The sequence below is a fragment of the Orbicella faveolata genome, unplaced genomic scaffold, assembly GCF_042242905.1.
Source record: "Orbicella faveolata isolate gen_17 unplaced genomic scaffold, um_ofav_v1 contig_26, whole genome shotgun sequence".
NCBI lineage: Eukaryota > Metazoa > Cnidaria > Anthozoa > Scleractinia > Merulinidae > Orbicella > Orbicella faveolata.
The window spans coordinates 3,118,689-3,139,320 of NW_028301554.1; the positions used below are offsets into that span (position 1 = coordinate 3,118,689).

The 20,632-nt window shown below is 39.8% G+C and overlaps 2 protein-coding genes across 2 annotated transcripts; both read right to left on the reverse strand.

Moving 5' to 3' along the window:
- Positions 1 to 977: 977 nt before the first annotated feature.
- Positions 978 to 3,753, reverse strand: LOC110057797 (repulsive guidance molecule B-like). Its single transcript, XM_020764393.2, has 3 exons — positions 3,301 to 3,753; positions 2,619 to 3,175; positions 978 to 2,163 (listed from the first exon to the last, which is right to left on the reverse strand). Exons 1-3 carry the CDS (start codon positions 3,371 to 3,373, stop codon positions 1,456 to 1,458), a joined length of 1,338 nt encoding a protein of 445 aa, XP_020620052.1. The 5' UTR covers positions 3,374 to 3,753; the 3' UTR covers positions 978 to 1,455.
- Positions 3,754 to 11,423: 7,670 nt separating this feature from the next.
- LOC110056684 (uncharacterized) lies at positions 11,424 to 20,629 on the reverse strand. Its single transcript, XM_089295378.1, has 7 exons — positions 20,383 to 20,629; positions 20,160 to 20,234; positions 18,281 to 18,421; positions 17,260 to 17,334; positions 15,147 to 17,155; positions 13,888 to 14,059; positions 11,424 to 13,803 (listed from the first exon to the last, which is right to left on the reverse strand). Exons 1-7 carry the CDS (start codon positions 20,596 to 20,598, stop codon positions 13,690 to 13,692), a joined length of 2,802 nt encoding a protein of 933 aa, XP_089151504.1. The 5' UTR covers positions 20,599 to 20,629; the 3' UTR covers positions 11,424 to 13,689.
- Between the last annotated feature and the right edge of the window lie 3 nt (positions 20,630 to 20,632).

A 20,632-nucleotide genomic window follows, 5' to 3' on the forward strand; every position in this document is an offset into this window, starting at 1 on the left:
TTCGTTCGTGGGAAGAAAAACACGAATTTCATAAGCGTTAAGCAGCGATTTCGTAATTCACCAGTTTAGTTTTTACCTCACATTAGAGGCTCGAAAACACTCCAGTTGTGGAAGTGAAGGAAATCATCTCCCGGAAAACTTTTGTTTCTGATGCACTGCGAATATCTTGACGACATTAGCGAATATTTCCAAACGAATCCACGAAAACTTTAGGTTTGAATACCTTCAGAAAGTACAAACCTTTCTATGTTGAAAGGAAAGTGAAAATGCCCAACAACAAGAAAAAAAAAGAAAAAACCGTATCGGGGCTAAACAGAAATCTATTCAATGGCGTACCTTTATGTTTTTGAAAAAACTATTATAAGCCTTGAAATTATCTTTTTTAGCTGTCTTTTATCAAGATAATATCCTTTTAGAAACCAGACGAAATCACCTCTAAATGTTAGAAATGCCCCCCAGAGAGGTGACGCGCAATGAAAGACAAACAAGCAAGGCGGAAAACACAATTTGGTCTCAAAGACGTGCGCTCATTACTACAACTTGCATTTTCGAGTTGTAACTAAACATATAATGCAATTAATAACGGCTCTGTATATCTGTCTCAAGTGCTATTTATAACAGCCGGCGTTTATTAGATCTCCGTGCTCATTAGAGAGCGAAATTAAAATACACTTCATCGCACGTTTAAGCTGTAGACAACATGAACAAGCCACCCTTTTCCCCTCTGGTCAGAGTGTCAGATTCCGGAGAGATAACGCCAATATACGAACTTAGTTCTCAGTGAAAATCCGACAATGGGCGACTACGAGTGATAAATTTGAAGGATTTGACGTAAAATGGGTTGTTTTTCGCGAGAATGCCACGTAGGAGATTGAACGTGCGGGGCTGATGGTAATACGAGTTCAATCTAGCGAGGTCGAACAATGACTAACATGTCACAGTAATATCAAAACACAGCGCAACTAAAACACAGAGACTTCATTGTCGATCAGATTTATTTCGAAGCGTGTGTGTGTGTGTGTGCATTGTCAAAATGCTTGTTATGTGGGTTCATAAATTAATCGAGAATGTAAAAAAAACAAATCAATTTTTACGCACTGCTCTCTGATCCGTGCCCGAAGAAAATATTCAGTAGAAATATATAAAATGTATGCCTCTAATATTCAAGTGACTTCTTATTTTTTTTATACAAACTGTCTGTACATCTCTGATTCATAAACAACGTTTCTACCGATGAGGTGTATTTACACGAATTTGTCACAGATCGTATGCAGAAAAATCGGTTCATCTTGGCCATCTTTGCATCGTCCTTCACTAAACGCGCTGTTTAATATACTACAAGAAGATTTTGAAAGATTGAAAATAATCTGGGAATTTCTTGACAGGCAACAGATAAGATTCGGCGGAGACATAGCACATAAATTATTTTCAGCGCGTAGTTTGATTGGATTCCTGTCATCTCACTGAAATGTACATGGACATCAACAGCACCCAGAAAACGAAGTATGAGTGAGATGCGTTATGTTGGCTCCCATTATGAGCTTGTCGCGTGGGTCGGATGGCTGGAGTGGTTTCTAACCGAGGTTCAGTAGTGTTGTAGGACAGAAGGTCCCGTAAGGTTCCCATTTCATCTAGCAGAAATGAATCGTCTAAAGCATGCCACGCCGCAGCGCTGAAATTTTCGTCCCCCGTTGTTAGGAGATCGAATAAACATGAGTCAAGGTAGAAGCCCGTGATTTTCGTCTTTGTACACTTAGCATGGGCTTCTTTGCGAGACATTTTACTTCTTCTGGGACGCATTCGCCCTAGTTGTTCGTCCGTATAAGATAACAGCTCTCTATAGTCGATTCGCTGGCGGTACGGGCATCCCGTTACACAAAGTCCAGTTATCGGAGCTTTGAACAGAAGCTGTTCGGGGATTTTTACATGAAACGTCAGAAATTCACCGACCTGTCGGATGATTATCGTCGTGCTAATGTAACAGATTCTAATCTCGATGTGAACTTGTGCTCCCTTTTGACGGCGATGGATTTTCGCTGCGCAATCTGATGGCCCTGTTTGTCGAGTTCCATCATGAAACTCAGCGGGTAGCAAACCCGCTTTTGCTCGGTATATTTTCTGATTCACACAACCTTTTCCTTGAGCTTTTATCAGAACGGTGATCTGAAGAACAAATCACAAGTAAAGGGATTAGTAAACTCGATCCGTAAAACGCGATCGATCAACTTTGGCAGGCTCTTGTGTTAGCTGTGATGATGGATTGCTTTATTTCAGATACAAATTGCATGATGATACGTGATTAGTTTCATCACAAAAGCGAACGAGTTGAGTCAATGTAAGCATGATTAGAACACAGTGCGTTTAATGAATAGCGTGTTTACCAGTGAAACGAACATCACCGCAGCTCAGCCGGACTCACTAGGAAACACACAGCTTGTGAAATCTACAAGCACAGCCCTGAGTAACGCGCCATGCTTTTCACAATCAGTTGGAGTCCATATTTGAATTGCAAGCAAGCTCTGAGCTGCAGGATGTATATGCATAATTCAAAGCTATGTTGTTTGAACACGTTCCGTGTTACGATGTGTGGAAATTGAAAATAATTTAAAAGCCCTTACCGTGTTTGTAGCAGTTGCGCTCGATCCTGTAACGAGCTGCACGTTCGTAACCTGCACAGAGAAATACTCACTGTCGATTAAAGGCCAGGCGCCTTCTACGACACATGTTTGACGCTCTTCTGTGAATGTTTTTAAATGTGGGTCCCCAAATAAAGCACACAATCGAAAATCGTGTGGGTTTCTCCTAATTTGTTCTTTGGATAGTTTGGTTTGCGCGAATGTAAAGTTCAAACAAGCAGGCTGCTTTTGAGCTGGTGTCGCAGGAGTTTTTGTAGTTGGTAGAGCTGTTCCGTTCGTAGGCAGTGAAACATTCCCACAGTTATGGTCCTTCATTTGCCGTGGTATCAGTGTAGATATAGTGTGAAAATGTATGTCTGAGTTACAGCTTTTCACCGCGTTTTTTACGTCCTGAACACAACGTAAAAATATAGCCAACGCGGTACAAATTGCTCGGTTCGTTGCGGGTTCCGCTGCATCCACGGCGCTCTCGTACGGCGCTATGCATCGATCGTTCAATACTTGTATACACGTTTGTCTCTCTGCTGACACGACAAGCTCTGCGAACACAAATGAGAAAGCAAGTAATGTGAGCATATTTATATTTACGGCATAACAACACACGATTACGCGCTGAAGCGAACGCGCGATTCGAAGCGCACAACAATTACAGAGTTGAACTCACGTTGCGGAAATAAACAACTCGACAGCAGCACTTGGAAAACGGCAGTCAGTCCCAGTTTAAATCGAAAACTCATGTCCTTGTTACACGACCGTCTGAGCTGTCGCACATAACTGCATCCAGACGTTGTAAACCGTGCCGATATACTGTGTTTGTCGCGCGACTCAACTGAGCTCTATCCGTAGCAGGCCAATTTGCTCGATGGGAACGAAAACCAAATGAGTCAATTCAGTTATCAATCAGAAAGTTGACAGCTTGAACACAAAGATACTGATTAACAAGTCGGCCAGGACTTCTGTTCTCCCGCCCCGATTGACCTTATCGGCGATTGAGAACTTTTTAAGCACAGCAACGCAGTTACAGCGCGAATCGTTCAGCAAGCATTCGTTTAAGCAAAGCCACATTCAAGTAAAAGGTTTGGGGAAAAAGCCCGGCTCTTATAGGGGGCTGTCAGTTTCACAGTAGCCCCCTAGTGCGGTTTCCCGTCACAGTAGAACCACCGAAGCAGCTGTCATTCTAATTAACTATCTGTTCTTTTCTTTGTTTTCATTGGTTCGCACCGAGCAGTATTATCGCCCGCGGCTATTCAAAGTACCCTTTTCAAAAGGGCCAATCACAGGCCAGTATCCAGCACTGAACTCGTACATAATTGAGCGACTTGTCATTCATCATTTTCTCCTTTTGTATTCTCGCTCGGTGATTGGCGGAGAAGCGTTAAAAATTACAAAGGGGGACGGAGTGTTGACACAACCACCGGGGAACCCGACTGTTATTTCTAACTTCAAACAACAAAAGCACTCTGCAGCTTCGTTGCCACATAGAGCTCCCGGTGGAAGAGTCCGTAGCGAAAGCAATTTCGATTTCTTTTCCTAGTGACAGCATGTGTAAGCTTCCATGACTAAATCCTTTCCCTGTGGCGGCCAGCTTTGCCAAGTCAAGCGATCTTTTAATTGCACAAGTTTGTTGATTTTGTGTAATTATACTTTTGTAGTTCAACACTTCGAAAAATTAGAAATGTCATTTGGGAGGGATCTAGACAAAGATAACACAAAGGCTTTATCGCAGACCAAAAGAACAGAATTATATTGCCACAATACGCCGCGAAATAACCATTTTTTCGTTTCACTGGCCAGGAACACATATTCAGAACGCGGGTTTTGCTGTGAGAACGCGGCATAAATAAGTTATTCAGAAGAACAGAAGCGATGGAAAATGCGAAGAACGTGCTGAGTTAATGCTGCGAGCCCGCCAAGTCTTTATCCCATTGATTCGATGTACCGCCCACATATAATGAATATTGGTGTTTCTTCACGTCGCGAAGACACAAAACTTCTTTTTCCGGTGGTATCATTTAAGGTTTCACGAGCGCCTCAAGAACGCATATTTTGCCTAGCAAGCGCTCAGCGTGCGAAATTGAATCACAATGGTTAAGAATCTGTGGGAACACAGCGAGGGAACGTTCTGGGTGAAGAACAATCATTTTCGGAACTTCGATTATCAGTAGCCAGCTTTGAGAACGTCGTACTGGGCTTTGCAGCGAAGCAATTTCCTGTTATTTTATGTTTCTGGAATCAAATGAAGTACACTATATGCCAGGAGCCCTACTGTTGTGGAAATTGTCTATTAAATTTTAACTAGAACTGCCTAACTTTAACCATTTGTGGTAAAAATTTCCTGAATCTCTCTTCAGCTCAAAAAGGCTGTTTTGCCCTGGGTTCGCAGACGACACCCTGCGCTTCAACTATTTAAATAGAAATTAAGAATTCTATCAAGAATGAAATCTCGAGTTTACTGTCCTATTTAGTCTGTTTTTTTATGATTATTTCGTCCGTCAATTCGAAGTTAGTGAGATAAGTTAAACAACATTCAGTGATTGTTCCGTGGAGTTTTCAATCCTTGAATTGCCTTTCTTCCCCGCTGTTGCCACAGAAAAGAATTATCCGACGCAATTTAAGCCGTGGCACGGAACATAGTTTGTAATAACATACGACCAACAGAGCTGTTTGTTTGGAATTCAAGAAGAAAATTGAAAACTGTGGGAGACAGGAGTTATGCAGATAAGGTGGCGATTCGCCGTGGGTTATTTTTGTCCAAAAAATGAACACATTTCAATGTTTCCAACTGGGTCTCAGCTGATTGCGAACAAATTAGTTTTCTAGCTCTACACAGATCCCACGGCACGATTTGATGCCTATTTACACTCTGTATCGAAAAGCCGCCAAAAGTTTCTTTTTGAAAACGGCTAGATAAAAAACGAGTATTTCTGGAACTTATGAGTACTGCTGTGAAGCGACGTGTACAGAATTCCAATGAACTTCTTTCTGTGATGAACGCAGACAAATATAATTTGGAAACCCGTGAGAGTTTTGGACAAAGACAGCACATCTTAAAAACTGCCACCAGAGCTCGCTGAAAAAGTCGTTGACCGAGCAGTAAAAAAAAACAACATTCTGAAATGGAAAAGAAACTGTTTCATAGTATTAAAATATACAAGCGTGGCTGGGGGCAGAGCGCAAATCCGTTTACAGTATAATACATGGCTCTTTGACCGCCATTTTGAAAAATCTGGATCTGTCGTGTTATCTCTTGTCTTATGAGATATCACTTCTTGGGATAAATGCTCGTTTATCGCTGGGCAAAATCGAAATTTCCATCGAAAATTCATCTTCTTCTTCTCGCCACATTTACAATTAGTTAAATTGGCCTCTCGAAGACAGCAGGGGGCTTTGAACTACCATAAATTATCGAGTCGACTGTAATCACCCAAAAAACGACTTGAACCTAAGTGGATATATGTTCGACTTAGAGCTTTCGCAACGTCAAAAAATTCGAATAAAATTTCTAATTTGAGGTTATAAAATTGAAACCGGTCCGACGGAATATTGTTGTGGTCATTTTTCCTGAAGCAAAACAAACTAAAAATCTTATTAAATAATAAATTAGGCGGTCCTGAATTTATGGTTCATGGAAAAATGCACGGTCTCAATTGAATTGCGTTCCGTTAGGGTGATTCTACAAGTAATTAGTTTAAAATTAATGGTTTGCTTGCAGAGATACTTTGCAGGTTCAATGTTTAACGCCGAAGGCTATATTCAGGGTTTATATTTGAGTAGTTTACGTTAGCTGACACCAGTCACCGAGCAAAAGCGATTGTTTTGGAAATTATTTTCGTTAAGATACCTTTTCCCGTAGAAAAGCCATCGACAAAAAACTATTTTCATCTTTGGGACACCCAAAAAGTGTAAAAAAGTGTAAAAATCTTGGATCACTGTAATTAAACCGGGTAGCTGTTTAAGAATTAATGTATTCACTAGTCACGCGAGTTTGTAATCCCACATAACGTTTTAAAATTATTTTTGTTTTAACTCGCAGAATATGAAAAGGCATTGCTCTCTTGAGTGGTTTGTTTTTCGTACGTGGCAGGTTTGGTGTTCAGCCCAACATCATAAGGGCCTAATTGTTCGCTTTACCAAAATGTTGTTCTAGGCTTTTTAAAAGCGCTTCAAACAAATTGAAATATTGGGAAACTATTTTCATCTTCGTCAGTGCAAGATTGGACCCAGAAGGATTCTTTCGTAGCCAAACCACGTTAGCAGTGAATAGTGGCTTAAACTGTTATTTTCAGATTAACTCAGACGGAAGAAAAACTGACAAGTTACAACTTGATCAGAAGTTCTCTTGTTATCGTCCGTGTCGAACTTTCAAGGTTGATTGAAGTAAGTTCGACTGTTTCGTGTTCATTCGACTTTATATTGCTTTTGAGTACAAAAACTGTAATAAGTACTTCATATATCGTACACTACACAGAAAACAAATCTTATATTGCTTCGACAGGAAAGATTGAATATTGATATCTTGGCACTGTTTTACCTGCATCACAATACACACACTAGAACACCACTCGAAACGTTAAATCATTTCTGGAAAGTTTTGCAGGCAAATGGATGAACCTGTTCGTGTTAAGCGTGGGTTTGTCGAGTTATTCTCAAGGGAGGCGTTGTCGAGAAAATTTCTAGTGTTCTCCAAATTATCATCCCAAATTAGTTGCACGACCGTTAAAGCAAGAGCCAATTCTTTTAGTCCATAGAGATTCGGCTCGTAAAATTTTGGCTAAATGTTTGTCCAGAAAATTTGCTACATTCTCGCGTCCAAATTAATTAGAAATTCTGCTAGCTTCGTTTTCACTGCAGTCTGCGCACAGCGGTTTTTCTTTGGGAGAATACTACCTACTTTCATTGTCGTTTTACTTAGTTTGCGAGGGTCAAAAATCTTCACCGCTAGGAAATTTGGGACGACCATCGTGATGTCCTCTAGTTTTGAAGGTAACAAGGAACTTTTCTTCCTTAGCAAGCAAAAAATTAAGTGTCTTCTCAAGAGGCGAAACTATTTTCACACGTCATATGAACCACAGGCGGGCCTCAATAATGATTGACGTATGTGGGCAAGTTCACGGTTTACTGACGCACAAGTTCTTCTAAAAACTTGCTATTAATATAAACCAATTTGGCTTATTTTTGAATAAGGAGGACGTATTGGTTTGCGGTGGGTGTGAGCAACAAAATTCACTCTACCGTGAATGCAAAATTCCTTTTTTATGTTGATTCAGTTTTCGAATGAAAGAGATGGAAATTGACCTTTATATATGACATAACTGCTCTCAAGTCGAGTTTGAAATAATCTCTTTAATATTTGTAGGAACAATAATTTTGAGGAAGTCTCCGCTTTTTATAAAGCGAATTAGCCAACGGCGAATAACAGCTCGACTCTAAAACAAAGTCCGGTATAATTTGAATAAAAAGGCGCAAAGCTTTTACTATCTGTCAATAGCTATCTCTTTGCGGTTTAAGTTAAAGTGACAGGCCATTACCTTTGAAAATTATCAAGGCTGGTTATTAACCCCGTTAATGTGCAGCTTAAAGTAGCTGAATTTTCGTAAGTTGTATAATTCACCATACAACGTTTAACTGCATTGCGCTAGTTCTGGCCACACAGCCTTTCAATGTCTCTTCCAAATTCGACGGTCTTTTTAAAAATATTGCCCCTTTAATCTGTCCTAAGACGAAGTAAGTTTGATAATTTTAGATATGCAGACGGCTGCCTAATTGCTTTAATCGGAAGGCCGCAAAATATCAACAAAAATTTGCTCGGCTTCAATATTAAACATATCTCGATAACAAACCTGGGGCCCATGCAAACACGGAATAATAAATCTTGATTTAAAAGAACTATAGTCACCGCTACAGAAAAGTTTAGAAAATGATTTAAAAGTAGTTGTTTTTTGGGAGTTTTCGCGCAACCTAAAGGTGCTTTGCGAGACAAGTGCAATATCACTAACATTTATTTCAGGAAATGAAACGTTTAATTTGAAAGTTATCAATTGGAAGTTTGTGTCTAGAAAATGTTGACTCTGCAATGGACTGCCAAATGCTCAAATGTAAATAATGTAAATTCGTAATGTAAAGACGAATGAATGAAGTCCGTTGTAGATTTCGATGTTAAAAGAGGGAACCCCAAGAATTTTTTTAAGGTACTGAAAGAAGAAAGCCATTGAAAATTCTGTTTCTGTGCACTTTGACTTAAGAGTTTTAAAATGAAGGTGCGACACTATTTCTTTATTCATGTATAAATCGATAACACCCCATTAACTTTTGTTCTTTCAAAATATCTCAAAATTTCTCATATCGCATGTTAATTACGTCGGAAACTTTTAATACATTAACAGAACAGGTGACTTTCGGTAAGTTTCTTATCTTTAAATGTATGGCCCGTGTTTAATGATTTTAATAGCACATTTAGGTCGTCTTACAACTCGTATTGAGTTGCGCCAACGTTTTATTGACACTTAAGAGGTGTTGGGTCTTCCCAGCGGCAAAAGGAAAAGATATTACAAACTGTCAGTTATAGATCGATGCGACTTTTTGATGGGAACACATTTTATCGATATAAACAGATGGGCAAGAATGCAATTTAGACCGCCGCTAAAATTGCAGCCGAAACCAGCCCTGAAAGATTCAAAGATATTTTGATCAACACAATTTTTTTTTTACAGAAACCCTCCTCCCAGACTCACTAGCAACTATCCATTGGTAAATCACGTTTCGTCGCTCACCTCCCCTTCGCGTTTTTCCCGCGCCACAAAACTTAATAAAAGAGCAAGTGTAGCGGCAGACTGGCCTCTCCTCGATAAAAGAGAACAGGTAAAACACGTGAAATTATAGATTTCATGCAGGGAAAATGTTTATTACCAAGACCACCTGGGTTGACAGAATGGTTGGCCCCCAACAACGTTAGATCAAGAAAAGTCTCAATAATTTATGTTGCTACAAGTTCTCAATAAAACAACACCTTTACAAGGTGGCGAAGCAATTATAAAGAATACAATATATGAACATTTGTTTTATACATAATGCGAAAAAGCTAACGGTTTTTTGAGGTAGAGCATAGCTAAGCCGACAAAATATGCCATTATTAAAGATGGGTATTTTTATAAAAACGACCGCAATTAACCTGACAAAAAAAATTGCTCTTTTGCATTACAAAACGTTCGCTACGTCCTTGAGAGAAAAATGATCTTCATCACCTGAGCGCTAAACCAAAGCAACAAAATTGTCAAAGAAAACGAGAAAATTTGACCAGGTCTTAATCTCTTCTGATGCGATTTGGAGCAGTGCAGGCTAAATGCTAAATAGGTTTCGGGCGTAAGCCTGAATTTTAGCTTGAACTACTCGCAAATTGCCCGTGAAAGCATAGGCGACTGAAAATTGTCAGTCAAATCGCGTCATCAACAAAAGGACTGCAGAAATGCGAAAAAAAAGTTATTTTTCTGTTTTAGGGATAACATGCATGCATGCTATAGATGTTTCTCTTGAATCTTCTGCGCTATAAGAGAGTGCCTACAAACAAAACGTTTTGCTTGCGACTAACTCGTCAGCCATGTATACACAAGTGCTTCATTTCGCCTAAGTGGTGGGTTCTCAACTTATTGAAATTACTTGCATGGTTAGATGACTTCCCAGCAATATTTTTATTTGTCTATCTCGTGTCCGGCTGAACGTTATGCTAAACGAAAATATCTACGAGGCTAGTTAAAAGGCCTCTGTTTTGAAACAAATTCCTTGCTATTGTGTCGATTTTAAGAGAACTTCTGCCGAGCATAGCAGAGGCTCTATACTTCAAAGTTCGAAAACTTATTATTTAAAACATGAACCAGAGAACTTACCAGAGAAAGTTCACTCGAACTAATTAAACTGTTGGCACGAAAAGGCAGTTAGAAAATAAGAATATTTGAGTTGCTTAATATGCATTTTTAGGGGAAATTATCGACCACAACCTGTTAAAACCACATGTTTACTCTTCAAGGCATAAATATTAAACCAAACGTTTCTCGATAAAATAGCCAACACAAAGGACCTGTTCTTTTGTTTCGCTCAGGGGGTCTAGTTCTGCTAACAGTTAAAATAACGATAGCAGGTATCGCTTGAGGGGACTTCAATTTGTCCATGGACCATGTGTTTCACTTAGAATTAATTTCTCGTGGACTTTAGCACGCCATAAAACATTTCAATCTGTAGTAGGCTTGCTTGTAGTTTTTCTTGTTGTTCACCAAACTGTTGACGCCTTTATTGAAATTTCAATATGACGTTTTGTCTTGTCCAGTCGCCGTAATTACAGATCTCGATACAAGAACTGTAAAACTGAATTTCACTCTATCACGGGCCTCGCTTGGGCTCCCCATCGTGACGTGAAATTCACCCGAGGCTATATTGATACCATTTGAAGTTGTGTGATAATACCTTTTTTAATTGCATTTCTGAAACTTCCAATGGCTTTTTTTCTAAAACACTCTGCAAGTGACAGACTTTTAATGTATGTGCTAATTCTCATTGACATAATGGCTGGGCTATCATATGATGCATAAATTACCGTTTTCCCCGGGGAGCGAATAGATTTTACCCACTGGAGAAAATGGCGTTAGCAGCGGGGGACCTCTTCTAATCTCTGGCTGAAGAAATGATAAGTTTAAACTTCGTCTTCCAGGTCGCGACTTGCCAAAGGAAAAATTCCTGGGTTCAAAAGCACTTTAGTTTAACTATGTCACTGACGCAAAAACTGCACTATTTTAAAAGTGCTTTTCAAAAGATTGTATTTACCAAAATATAACTGGTGTGAAACAGAGGGCGGGCGCAATACAGTTTTGTTAATAGATTGTAATTACACTTTTTATCCGCTGCACGTTCCAACAGCTGTATCCAGGGCGTTTATTTTGTCTCAGGTCCCCCTGTGAAACAATTAATGGCCAAAATCACGCAAAAAGGTAATGTTTTTTCTTAGCACAGCAGGACTTGGTTATTTTTTTTGCTCCGTTTTAAATCTCTCGCTTAACACTGGGCAGGCGAGCGAGCTGCTCATAAAAACACGCGATAAATATATTCAGCGAGTTTAAACCAAATTTCATACTCTTTAAAAGGTAAAGAAGAAAGGCATTAACTATATTGTGTGTTGGATATTCATGACAAACTCGAGTGGAACTGTTTTCATGTAAATTGTTATATTGTAGCTTACATTAGAAACATGCAACGGATAAATATACTGGCACTTTGGAGAAAATTACAGTTATGAGGCAATTTAACGTTTTCAAATGCTGGCGACTGAATTTACCACAAAGTTATTTACATACAGGCTTTTTGGCTTGAAAGGCGTTATTCACTTAGAATAATGTAAACACAACACACATGCAACGGTTAAATATAACTCTTAGTTACTATCTATAGTCTCCACTTGAGGTAGCAAAAAAATAAAATATTGACATATCACATAACCGTAAGATATGAATTGCAATATATTGTTTGAAACAAATATTTGTCCAGAGAATTTACTGGGAACTGCTAAAATGTTTGGAAGAGTAACAAATGTGAACTCCAGGCGAATGTTTAAAATAATCTTCGCTTCCTTAAAACTGAGTACTTCTAAGCCATTCAAACAAATAGCGAATAGACGCTGCCAGGCAATATACACAGCGGATGTTTGTGGAGCCACAAAGTTGAATCGCTATCATAGATTTAATCTCAACCGACGGAAGGGAAATATTGCTTTGAATTAACCAAACTGTTGCAAATCGCTTCGAGATTTGAAAGCCTGGAAATTTTTCACGACACAGGGAAATTACGAGCTTTACGCGAAATTCTGTCTTTTCAAAGGTTAATTCTGCACCAACGACACGCCCTTTTGCAGCATTTCAGTATATGTAGTATCGCTGCATTAATTACAAGCCACAAACTTTAAACTTAAATAATTCAATGAAATATTCCACTCAAAGCTAAACTCTCCGTTATGTTTATAGGAACAAAGACGATTTTTGAACATATTTGACCAAATTCTCCCCTCCAAATAAAATTCAGTAGAATGTTTTCTATACGTCGAGGGGAACTAAAAGGTTTCCACTCGGGGGAGACTCCCATATCAAAAAGACGGGGCTTTTGGTATCTCTCAGGGTGATCAGCCTCAGAAGGTCCACAACAGGAGCTTTTGCGGCACGGTTTAGGATACTGAGCCGAAAAAAAATAGGACAAGAGATAATGTGTTGTTTTAGAATTGGTACCTCTTGGGGGGTGAAAAACATTGCAAGCCACGCCCACAAAACAGGATCTTGGCGTCTCTTAGTGTTTTTTTTTTTTCAAAATTACCTACGAGTACCACCATCCTTTTATATGTGAGTCCCCCCGGGTTTCTATTACAAGTTTCTGTGCTAGAAATATAGTGTTTTGCCAATGTAGTAATGCAATACCTTTAATCGTATGAAGAGCCCTCATTCTGTAAAAGAAAACGTAAAGTGTATATGGTTCAAGCCGGTGTCGTTACTGTCTTTTCTTCCTTGGGAAATTGTTATCAATAGATTCGTGGAAACGATCTAAGAGCTACATTTTCCCATGTATTCAGCGTTCTGTTAAACTATTCTAACACAGTGAATCTACCCTAGTCATTGAAAATTTCTATTCAACATTCGAACATGGTTAATAGAGGGAATGGTTATGAAACCTGGCAAAGTTCTCTGTTGTATGTTTTTGTTAGCTATTTTGGAGGTTGACCCTACACAAAACCTGGCAAAACACAAAAGTTGATTACGTGTGGTCATACAACTAACCAATAGGAGCGTTGCAATTATGTAATTCATGCACAGTCAATCAGCACAAAACAAGACATGCAGGGTCAGTCAGAGACCTTCCAACATAAATCTTAGCCTCTTTGATTTGCTTCTTTGATGTTTACGAGTTTCTTAACCATTCCCTCTATTAACTATGATTCGAAGTTGTTTTAAATCTAAAAAGCTCTAAAAGTAAGAGGTACAAGAGAAAAAGCTACTTATAACTTGAACAGGAAGCCACGCCCAAACTGTTAAAGTGATTTCTTGAGCTTCGGAGCGATGAAACTCTTCATGAAGGCCGATAAGGTTGGCGGGATACCAGCGTTGGCCCTACTTTTGGAAAGGGTCGTGTTTGCAAAGGATATCTGTTTGAAATGAAATATAACTTGGTTAAGACAAGCCTGTTATTCTAAATGCCATTTTGCTCTCATTTAATTCTCTTGACCCACCTGGGTATTCGAGATAGGAACCATTAAGGAATTTTCCCGCGAGTTGAATAAGGTCTTGCGTCTTTTGGTACAGTCTAACATGGAGGAGATTTCAGTGCTGCTTGTCCTGCAATCTGAGTTGGACTGCTGGTCAGCTGGAGCTAACACCTCGCGCACACTCGAAGTAGGTTTTCTAAATGAAGACAAAAAAAAGTAATAATAATAATAATAATAAAAAAAATTGCTTCTCACTTGACAAGCCAGGGTGCATTCATTTATTTATTTTATAAAAATATCTACTTTTAATGAAGAAAAAACACGCCAGCCCGTAAACAGGAAGTAATGCAGTATTTGCCCTATTTTGGTAATATTTTTTTACGCTGACTCTGAAATTCTTTAAATGTCGCATTAAAATTTTTAGCATATCTGAAATTTAGAACGGGAACAGAATTTTTTCGATATTAAGCCAACAGAGAAACATCCCGTGCAGACACAATAAATTTTGAAACCAAAAGACACTACGCGATATCAGTATTAAACCTTAAAGACTTAAACACAATTGCCATCCGTTTTGTTGTTTATTTTTCGCGTGATTTTCAGATATTTAAGCGATATTGTTGCCATTCCAGCGATACATGTGAACAAGATTGGAAATCTAAAAAAAATTGGAAAAAAACGAAAAGAAAAACAAAAAAAACAACAAAAAAACATGCTATTTGGTAGTTATAGATCTTCGGAAAAAATGGTGTATCTTTGAAGTCAGAGTATGCCAGAACTCTAGACGAAAATCTCTGTTCTTTTTAATTTCCAACGCAGGATTTTCAGAATTTTCATGTTCGAGTTGAAAGGAAAGCGTCATTAAAATCACTTAATGGTAGTCTACTTGATGAAAACGATCTGTAAAACACACTTTAACTGAAGATGTTGCATAATGTTTCAGACCCGCGGCAGTTCTTTCACAGTTGTAGTTGTCCCGGAATGCGATTTGACGCCAATTTGTAATTGTTAGTTGTTAACGATCAGTTATTGTGCAGCCATGTTGGCGTCATCTCAGCGTGTTAAACTTTCGAAACAGACGAAGGAATTCACAGCCGACAATGGGCTTGTCACATAGCTATAGAGATAAAATAGATTCAGGACGTCACAAGATCGTTAAAACGGAAGCGAGGCTGATAGATATGGGGTTTTAAAAATGGTGAACGGAAACAAGTTAAAGTTTAGCCTTCTCCTGGCATAATTTCCTTTAGAAAATTTAGGCAAGAACAAAATGATTTGTTTACCTTTTCTTTCTGCTTTTCAGCTTTCCATCAGGTGCGTTTTCCTTCGAGGACGCCGCTGCTAGGACGGACACTCCAGCGGGATCCTTCCCGTCTCTTCTCGATCGACCCGTATCCCGAGACGTGGATTTGGCCGTCTGTCTTGTTAAATGCGTGTTATTATCCGCTTCAATGGTGTCTGAGCTTTGTTTCTTCGACGCGCTGACATCATCAACATCTTGAAACAGCTGTCCAGAGGGTGCAATGTCTGTGTTGTCGTCTTTTTCGTTCGGGTGGAGTCCATTTTGGCATGCGGATTTTTCCTCCTCTAAATCTTTATGTAAACAATTATCAAAGATCGTTTCTTCCAAGGTGCTGATCCGATTAACATTTAAAGCCAGTCTCCCTTGGTCCGACGTATAATCTCTGGGTCGTTCGCCCTGAGGGGATGTATTACCCTCATTCAACCTTCCCAGCACTTCCGGTTCCGGTTGCTGAGATGTTTCGTCACTGGCGGGTGTGCGAGTCGTGACCTCTCGTGATGGGCGTGGCTGGTCAACAAGGCTATCGATTTCACGCGATGACATGTCGCTTTCACGCGGTAACTGATCAGTCTCCGGTGTTGATTTGTCCAACATGGTAAGTTCACGACCTTTTAAATCCCAGCCATCGGGTTTACATTTTTCCGTCACCGCAGTCTCGACCACGGAATCCTGCCTCTTTTGTCTGGTTTTAGTGCCAAGTGCTTTTCTTTTCTCTCCCTTCCTGGTGTCGAGTTTAACTCCAGAATGACATTCTTTCGCCCTGCTTCTCAAAACTCTTCCACCTTGACTTTCGTTTGACTTGACTGCGCAGTTCTCTTGAATTTCGCCTTCATCTTCTTGAATTTTTCTTTCCGCCGACTTAATCTGTTTCGCTTTACGTTTTCTTAAACTTTCCTTTTTCCCATTCTTTCGCATTTCCTCATTCACATCTTTGACGCCTGGTAACTCGTGGCTTTGTATGTCTTTACCAGCATCCGTCCTTTCTGAATCCTCCGGCAACTCCTGTTCGTCTTGTAGCTGTATCCCAGCTTCATGTAACTCAATCGAATCTCTATCTCCTTCAATCAACGCTCTTTTCTGTTCTTCGCTGCCAACCTTCTCATTTTCCATAGACCGTTCTGGCGAGGGCGTCGCCACGAAACCATCTTCGTTAACTTCTAAGACTTCCTTCACGTTTTCTAACATTTCCTTATTTGAATTACCCTGGACATATTTCTCAAGTCGAGTAAACTCTTTCGGAGCAACTTCAGTTTGCTTTTTCGAGGTTTTCCCTTCCTCCTTAGAGCAGGTTATGTCGTCTTGAGTGCTACCGGAATGTTTCTCCAGACTTTGGTTATTTTCCTCTAATTTTTGCAATCTTCTTGGAGTTATACTGTATTGGAAAGGGGCGTCATCTTCTTGCGAAGCATTCGATGCTAACAAGGAGTCACTAAGGTTACCTCCTTCATGCTGAAATTCCTCACGTTTGTCCGTTTTTGCTATGGTTTGTTCCTCTAGATGAAGTTCTTCCTGTGTTGATGTCGCTGTTTGTTGTTTCTCTGCCATCGACTTGGCTTCGTTTTGTGGTGTAGCACCCTCTCGTTGCGAAGATTTCCTCTTTCTTAAAAGCTTTCCTTTGTTATCGCTTTCCTCGCGAATCACTTCATTTTCTTTGCCTTTGTCCTTACACTTTCGAACTGTTTTAACTTTTGCCGTTTTCTCCTTTGTCTTAACATTCATGCGTTTGTCTGCATCCTTTTTATTTTCTTTTATCATCGCACCCTTCTTCGCTTTCCCTTTTGCTTTTGTCACCCTTTTCTTTTCCTTTGAAGTCTCATTCGTTTCTCGAAGATCCTCGTTGACCTCTCGGACATCATCGCCATCCATTCGGGAACGATCGTCAGCCAATGCCAGATCTTGGGCTTGTACTCCAACTTCACATGTTTGAGAATCAACTTGAACCATCGTTGAAGTGTTTTTCACGTTGACTCTCGCTTGGATAGCCTTGGTCTGTCGCAACAACAGCAAATAAAGAATAATTAAAATTCCGTTCTTTTTCGCCTACAAAAGAATCAAAATTTACCGGGAAAGTTCGAGTTTAAAAATAGTCCTACCTTCACTGCAACCGTTTTATTGCTCAGTTCCGTCCTAAGATCTTCTGCCTCTTTGAGTATTTTGAAATGCTTGTCCTTAAAAGATAAAAAAAAAAACAGAAGAGATTTTAAAACACGAACGACATTGATGGAACCCATTCAAAGGCAGATCAGGCTGGCGGAACTCTACAATTGGTTTAGGAAATCTCGTGCTAAAAGTTCTAACCAATTAAAGGAAAGGTACTGCTGTTTCCTTGGCCAATCAGGAGATAAATCAAAATTAGTTTTAAGTTGGCTTACGAGGAATTTTCTCGTATTCAGAGGGAACCAATCCTTAATGAGAAAATCGAGTCGTCTGTTTACGTTTCTTCTCGAATGCACGGTTTTAGAAGAGGCAAAAATTGTAAAAACGAGCTATGTTGTATTCTGTTTGACTAGAGTGTCTCTGACCACAATGCAGTTGTCTCAACTTTAGGGACGGACCATTATTGTTTTGACCGTTATTGTTCCTGTGCAGCAAAAACTGCTGGAAAAAAAAAAAAAAAAAGCGAGTGCTTTCTACTACATGTATCTAGGTCCTGTTTTTTGATGATAAAAAACTTCTTGCACAAAAGCTATTGCCCAACAAAAAGAATCATACACAACCTAAAGGTAAGAAAAAAAAATTCCATACCCCAGAAAATTGCCCAACCCCCCCTACCTCCCCCCCGCCAAAAAAATAATGGTCCATCTCGGCCTTAAAGGAAATAGAACGCAAGTGACGTAAAACTCATTACGCGCAGAAAAAAACATTCCAAATTTCAAAATTATCCAAGAAAGATAGAGGCTTGGTTTTTTTTAGCAATGAAAAATTGCTGCTAGCTGCCCAAATGATATTCCACGTATTTCCTTTTTTTGTAGCTTGTAGCAGTTTGTTGAGATAGATCAACTCTCAAATAAGAAAAAATTAACAGCCGAAGTTTTGAATGGATGTTACATGCAAACATTTGCGCTTGCAATCTGTAGTTTATTCTTTCTCGTGCAAGACAAGTGTTTAAGTCACCTGCAAGGTTTTTAGCTCTTCTTGGAGTAAATTCTCTCTTTTGTTCGCATTTTCTTTCTGTTCTTCCATTTTCGTTTCCATTTCCGAGTTTAGTTTTTGCTCCAATTCCTTCTTCTCCAACTCGTGGCGAGCTTTTTCGTCCTGTTTATGATGACAATCGGGGAAATACGACGTGAATATATTATACAGAAGGATGAAAGTATCAAGATTCATGAATCAGTAAACAGTGACGGATCCAGACCTTGGGCTAGGGGGGGGGGGGGGGGGTTGGTCATGTTTTGCTTGCCCTGCCAGCTTTTCTTCCTTCTGCGATTTCTTCCTTTTTTACCCAAATTGGGGGGGGGGGGGGGGCTCCACTAGACCCGCCACTGGTAAAATAGTGGAGGGAATAGCCCTGTGGGACTCTGTAAAAGTAATAAACCCAATCAGCTTGTATTTAACAGTTTCCCTTCTTCCTCTCGAAGTTAGAGCACTTAAAATAACACTGTTACAGTTCCTGCATGTACATTGAAGAGGTGTATCATATATAGAGTGGAAGTTATACAAAGCTTCTACTTGGTAACACTGACACTTTCAAGGCAAATTTTATACAGCCGTAATATAAATGTAAATGTAAATCTTATTTATAGTGGTCATGCACTTAGCTATACAAGCACTAAGCTTAGCTAGTTTACGGGCATGCCACTGAAACAAAGGAAACAAATATTTCAAATAAACGTAACATAGTTAAAAATCCCAACTGGCAGGGGACAGATCAGTCAGCTATTTGTAAAGCGTGACCGAGGATTTGAACTTAGGACTACCGAGAAACAAATCCCACCAGTGGCAGGGTGGAAACCTTGAACCCGGGACCTCGGGATTACAACACCAGCGCCGTAAACCACTCAACCACACTGCCTCCTCTGCTGGCGTGCATAAAACCACTATTATCTCATCAAGAACCTGCCATGAATCCTTTAGTCAGTCCCATTGTCAAATAGACCTTGCTTCCATGATACATTTGGATTATTGACCACGCGTGAGGTCAAGATGGCTGGATATTGGCCAAGTTCTAGTTTTGCTTGTTTATTGGCTGAGACGGAGTCGAGGACCATACATACCCCCAAAAATGAACCAGGCCAACATCCAGCCACCTTGACCAAACAAAGGGGTGGGCAATAATTTTCCATGCCTTATTTCAGACCTGAGCCAAATATCGATATTCCATTTCAGATCTCTAAAGTAACTACACAGCTCTGATATATGACTGCGGTTTACCAGAAGTGGCTCCATTTGTATAAACATTTGAGAAGGGCTACAAATTTGCCAATAATTTTTGAAAAAAAAAAAAGTTCCTCACAAACAAAATACCCATGCCGAGCCAGAGGGAAAAACATACCCTATCTCAAACCAACCCCCTCCCCCCCTGGGCTGTCATCTCCCAGGTCACTATTTTCGCTATATCAAGAGACGATATCATTGTCTTTTGGCTATGTACTTTCTCCACTAATTTATTTATAAGGTTTCTTGTTGCCTAGAATGAAATGGCCATGATAGATAACTTACTGCACGAATGTGAAAATAATCCAATCACATTGACTGTAATGACAAAAAGTACTGGTCTCTATGAGAAAACACATCCTTTAGCATTATCAGGGAATCTTTGATTTTATACTCTCCTCTTCCTTGTGGAGGCGCGAAACCGGGATAAGCTCCGGCTATGTGGGTCTCTGGCCTGACAGAGCCACAAACCTCTTTCCCTACCCCCCCTCCCCCCACACACCTGTAACTTGTTCATATTCCCTTGTACCAGAAACGTAACTTTCCTCCTTGAAGCTTGAAATGCTATTTAGTGACTTATTCTCTACCAAAATCTAAAATATCGGATAGAATATTTTACCTGCAGTGAATTTTGAGCGGTCTGAAGCTGGCTTGTAGCATTCTTTAGTTCGGACGACAATGATTCTAACTGTTCCTGAAGAGGAAACAATACACGCGATCTTGAATAGAAGTAAATTCAGAAGAGCATTTCTGCGTGCCAAAGAGTTTTCATGGCACTTCCTGTATGGATAAATGAATGAATAGGACCTTCTGATTCTTTGTCTTTCGACGCTACTTTATACCTGTAGTCTCAAGTCCTTCTCTTTGAACTTGTTGTTGACTCGAACATTCTTCCGTAGCCGCTCATTTTTCCACAGCAGGTCCAATTCCATCATGGACCTTTTACAGAACAGCGTATCCTGGTACACCTGTAGTTTCGATTTTTCAAATTCCGCTTCTAAAATACTCAATTCAGAAGAAAACCATATGGTTTCTTTCTCGATCACTTCGTCCGCCATCTTTGTCAGTTCGAGTGACCATATTCGCGCTTTG